At 45.3% G+C, this 5,417-nt stretch overlaps 1 protein-coding gene across 1 annotated transcript in view; it reads left to right on the top strand.

Annotated features, from left to right (window-relative positions):
• The first annotated feature begins 1,187 nt into the window (after nt 1-1,187).
• WIBG (within bgcn homolog (Drosophila)) overlaps nt 1,188-5,417 on the top strand; it is a 12,769-nt gene continuing 8,539 nt past the window's right edge. The window contains exon 1 of the mRNA XM_012652937.1: nt 1,188-1,381. Coding sequence (XP_012508391.1) covers nt 1,345-1,381 — 37 coding nt within the window. The 5' untranslated portion in view covers nt 1,188-1,344. The remainder of the gene's footprint in view (nt 1,382-5,417) is intronic.

The raw sequence follows: 5,417 nt of genomic DNA, 5'->3' as shown, positions 1-5,417 counted from the left end.
TGTTGATTGGCCCATCTGGAAGCTGCAGAAACCACTCCTCAGGTAGTTCAGTGAAGACCAAAGTATCCCACGCTCTCACTTCTAATCATTAGTAACAAGGCCAAGGACAAAATGCTAGACTTGGCAGCGCTGAAGCACAATTGGTGAAAGAAGAGTAGGGGTTAAAAAAAAAAAAAGAAGAGGAGGGGTTAAGGATGGCAGTGTCAGAACACTTGCAAAAACTGTGTATTGTATGCAAATAGTTTTTTTTTTTTTTTTAAGACAGAGTCTCACTCTTTTGCCGGGGCTAGAGTGAGTGCCCTGGTGTCAACCTAGCTCACAGCAACCTCAAACTCCTGGGCTCAAGCCATCCTCCTGCCTCAGCCTCCCGAGTAGCTGGGACTACAGGCATGTGCCACCATGCCAGGCTAATTTTTTCTATATATTTTTAGTTGTTCAATTAATTTCTTTCTATTTTTAGTAGAGACGGGGTCTCGCTCTTGCTCAGGCTGGTTTCGAACTCCTGAGCTCAAACAATCCGCCCCCCTCGGCCTCCCAGAGAGCTAGGATTACAGGCGTGTACTTGCAAATAGTTTTTAAATTAGTTTTTTGTTGAGACCACCTGTATTGGTCCTCTGGTGGAAGTCAAGGAGATGGAGAATGGGAAAGAAGGCAAGCTGTGGCCCCCAGAAAACTTCAGAGCCTAATTTGTTTTGTAATGGTCCTAGTCAGCCATTATTCTAGGTCTTTTTTTATTTTTTAAAATGGGGCTTGCTGCCTAGTATTGGAGATAGTCACTAATACCTCCTTCCTGGTTCCAGGGGTATTGATAGACATTAACCTAAGCCAAAGTGGGAGATATGGAGGAAGGTAAAAGGGCCCAAAAGGAAAAAACCGTATGGGGGTGGAGGAGGGCAGAGCCAACACCTGAGGAGAGGAACCTGCTGCCAGCCCCTCCCAGGCTGTAGGGGAAACAAGTTTAACAGGACTTAGCCCAGAATGAACAACAGTTGGTGAAAGGAACGGGGGAGGAAGAACATTTGGGCTCGTTTGAAGAATAGGGAGGCACGGGGCAGGGCAGGCCTACAAAGGGAGTGACCACACAGGCCCGAATTATTGGCAAGTGGCCCCGCTTTAGATCCCCAGCGGTTGGACGAGGTTAATTATAATACTAAGTAGACCCGCCCAGAAGCCTTCACCCTGCCCTTTGACCCTACGGCCCAGCCCGAGGAGGATCCCCGTGTAGAAGGCCGGGGCAAGAAGTGATCTGGGCCCTCGTCACTTCGCTGCCAAATCCCCGGCGCCGCCCAGAGACAGAGCCAGCCCAGGGCCGTCCACCCAATCCGGCCCGCCGCCTCTTCGGCCATGGAAGCTACCGGCAACCCCGAGGCTGCGGGGACAGGTGACCGACCCACAGCGCCCTCCGCCATGCATTCCCCTCTCGAGGGTCTCTGTCCGGAGAGTTGAGTTGGGCGGCCGAGGGCAATCGGCACGCGAATTCGACCTCCCCACCTTCTCAGAGAGGGTTAGTTGAGGCCTTCTATTCGCCACCAGCAACATTTGTGCGCCCTAGTGAGTTCCTGGAATTTGCCTGCCCCATGTCACCAAGACGCTCTGAGACCTGGGTACAGGCCAGGGCCTGAATATTGTTTCTTTCTTCATTCGTCAGCCCCCCTTCCCGTTTGCAGCTGGGCCTTGCGCCCTTTTCCCGCGCAGGTCCTGGACGTACGAGTGCCTGGGATGAGAGGGATTGTGCCTCGGGACTTCTCTCGGCGCCCCGAGGACTGTTTTACACGCAGCAGGCACACGATAATGGTATCGGTGGCAGCGAAAGAGCCCGTGGCTTTATTTTATTAACTGCTTCAGCTTCTTTTCCCCTCTTCCTTCTCCTCCACCTCCACCCATGAAATGGTGCACTCTCCCTTTAAGACTAAAATGGTGGCTTGCTACGATTAGGACTCCACTTCCGGTGGGGAGGGGGCGGGACCCCGGCCCGCTCGCGCCGGAAGTGGTTTGCGTTTTCAAGATGGCGACTCCCTATGTAACAGACGAGACCGGCGGTGAGTGCGGGAGGCGCGGAGCCGCTTCTCCCTGGGCTCTCGGGGCAGGGGTTCGGACTTGGAAAGGGGTCTGTGCCCCGCCCATCCCGGGGCCCCTCCTTTGCCCCGCCCCCCGGACCGCCTTCCTCATTCATTCTCTCCTACGGGGTGTCTCCTGCGCCCCCTTCTGGTCTTATGTTTGGGGGTCTCTGCTTCCGGTCACCCAAACTCTGGGGTCCTTCAATGCTGGTCCCTGCTCCAGGACCCTCACGGGCCTGTAGCTTTTCTTAAGCAGTTGGAGCACCCATATCTCTTGGATTTTTCAGCCCTGGTAGCTTCTACACTTTCAGTTCCCTCCAATTCCTGCCCTCCTCCCCTCCCCCCATCTCTTAGCTATACCTGTCTTCTGCCCTACCCCAGCCCCGTTTTCATTCTTTTTCTCGACGCTATATTTGTTGAAAATCTCTTCATTGCTACATATTGCTTTTTCCATTCTCTCCCTCGTCTTCAATTGTTGGGTCAGTGAGGTCCAGAAGTGTGAAGGGAAGAGGAACCTAATATAACTTTCAGGTTAAGTTTTTTCCTTGATGGCGCTACCCTCATCTACCTTCTCCGATGATGGTGATAGGGATTTAGGGGTCACAGATGGAAGAAGGCAAACAGGATGGTGTCTAGTGGCATTTCTCCCAGGTCCTTTGACAAGTTGATAAAACCCACTATTCCTTCTGGCTAGAAAAAAATTTCCAGCTGGGCTATCTGAGATGCTGAAGTGTCTGCTATGTATGTGAGGTGTATGTGTAGGAAACAATCAAGGCTTTCATCTTGATTTTGCCCCTTCCTAATTGCCTCACTTTTAGAAAAATGTGCGTAGTAGTAATATCTATCCAGTGGTGATCAAGTAAGATAATATATGTAAAGGAATTTGTAAAATGCTGTGCAAATGCAAGGTGTTTCTGCATCTGTAGCCCTCATTGCATGTGTGTTGTCTTCTGTAGAAGCAATATTGTGCCTGTGCCTTGGTGCACACAGTCTGCGGTCTGTTTTAAAATGTGCCATTCGTGCTTCTTGCTCTGTTGCTTTCCATGTTTCTTACACTTCAGCCCACCTATCTTTTGATACCTAATGGCAACCCAGGTCTCTGCTACTTCTCCCCAACCTCACATTTCAAAGTGGTACATCTTTCCTCCTGCTTTTTACCTAGTAGATCCTTAACTGTCAACTTTTTTTTTTTTTACTCAGCACAATAATAATGAGGATTTAACTATCACCTTTTAATGTGTGCTTTGAAAGCACTACTTAGCGTCTAGTACACTTCTGTTCACTCTTAATCATTTTCTTTACCTTCATGAAAATCCAGATATCACATTTCACCCTACCCTGCCACCAAGAGATATTGTCTGTTCCCTGTGACTATGTGGAAAAGAAGAAGGAATAAACTGCTTTTTTGTTTTCCTTTACTACTTCCAGATCATTGATCTGCCACTATTACTCTAATCCTTGTGGAAGGTATTGCCATGCAATTATAGCAGTTTCTCTAAAACTTAAGTGCCGTCATCTACTGCTCACAAGGACCCAGTCTATTGCATCATATTTTTTTCTCTCCCGTTTTTCTTGCTGTCATTCTCAGTGTCTCCAGCACTTTTGGAATACTCTGGTCTCATAGTTCCTCAGCATGAGATCATTGACTTTGCTTTGTGTTTTCAAACCAGCTGCACGTCAGGATCACTAAGACCTAGATGTCATCTATAACACTGCTTTCACTTCAGTTGCTCCCAGTCACTGACTTTAGCCTCCTTACCAGTCACCTTTTTCACTGCCTCAAACCTACAGAAATCAGCTTTTTGCCCTCCTTAGGTTCTCTCATTTTTAACCTTTGCATTTCATTGAGTCTATCAGTACCTTTTGGCTACCTTTGATGCTGCCCAGCTAGACCTGTATGACTAGGCACTTTGATACTGTCCTCATTGCTTTCTTCATTCATTTTGACCTTCTATACTAACGAAGCACTTCTGTTATCTTGACTCATACCCATCAACTATTTTCTTGGCTTCTGCTTCTAGGCCATAGGATGTTGCTAGAGAAAAAGCACAGAAGCTAGCTAACTTAATGTTAGCTTCTGCCAAAATGATGACTTCTCTCCAGTTCTTTTTTCCTGTTTTTAAAAAACATTTTTTTTTACATTCTTCCATAGCTGTTTCCCTAACCTTTTTCAGCTCTCTGTGACCCTCCCTTTTAATTCTCCCTCCCTTAGCAGATGACTTCACTTTCTATTTTACTGAAAAATCAAGACCTATCATTTTCTATTTCTTCCTATTCACAGCCAGATTTCTTGAATATCAGATCTACACCTGCTATTTCCATTTCCTCACTGCTTATTTGTTTCTTAATTCTTTGTAATCATTATTTCTAGTACATCTTATCACTTAAGTTGCCTATGCCTTTTTCTAATTGTTTGGGGAATATCTTTCACTCTTGGATATACTATCATACCTCAATTCTAACCTGACCAAAATCAGTATTAGGTTTTCCATCATTATTTCTGTTAAAGGAGACGTTTGAGACCAGCTTGAGCTGGTTCTAGCCATTGTTCTAGCCAACCCAAGATCAACTTTTTGCATCATTTTTCTCTCTTTTAAAGATTTTAAGTAGACTTCATTTTCTGGAATGGTTTTCGATTTATAGAAAAATTGAGAACATGCTACAGAGAATTCCCATTTACCCTACAAACCAGATTCCTCTATTACTAACGTCTTAAATTAATATGGTATATTTCTTACAATTAATGAACCAATATCGATACATTATTATTAACTAAAGTCCATCCATTATTCATATTTCCTTAGTTTTTATGTAATTTTTTTGTGTTCCACATTCTCATCCAAGATACCACATTACATTTAGTTCTCATGTGTCCTTAAGCTCCTCTTGGCTGTGACAGTTTCTCAGACTTTCCTTGTTTTTTTTTATTTTTTTTGAGACAGAATCTCACTCTGTAGCCCTGGGTAGAGTGCAGTGGTGTCATCATAGCTCACTGCAACTTCAAATTCCTGGGCTCAAGCCATCCTTCTGCCTCAGCCTCTGGAGTAGCTGGTATCATGGTGCATGCTACCATGCCTGGCTAATTTTTCATTTTTTTGTGGAGATGGGTGTCTCGCTCTTGCTCAAGCTGGTCTCAAACTTCTGACCTCAAGTAATCCTCCCACCTTGGCCTCTCAAAGTGCTGGGATTACAGGCATGATCCATCGCACTCAGACTTAATTTATTTTTTGTTAGTTATAAAATTAATTCATGTTGATTTTAGAAAATTTGGAAAATATTTAAAATAACAGTAACAAGATATGGAAAATATACGTTACTTGTAGTTCCACCACCAAAAAATAACTAATTACATTTAGTATT

Source organism: Propithecus coquereli, unplaced genomic scaffold (assembly GCF_000956105.1).
Source record: "Propithecus coquereli isolate 6110/MARCELLA unplaced genomic scaffold, Pcoq_1.0 Scaffold111, whole genome shotgun sequence".
NCBI classification, from domain to species: Eukaryota; Metazoa; Chordata; class Mammalia; order Primates; family Indriidae; genus Propithecus; species Propithecus coquereli.
The sequence above is the reverse complement of the archived record's forward strand: the minus strand, read 5'-3'. Positions and strand labels throughout refer to the sequence as shown.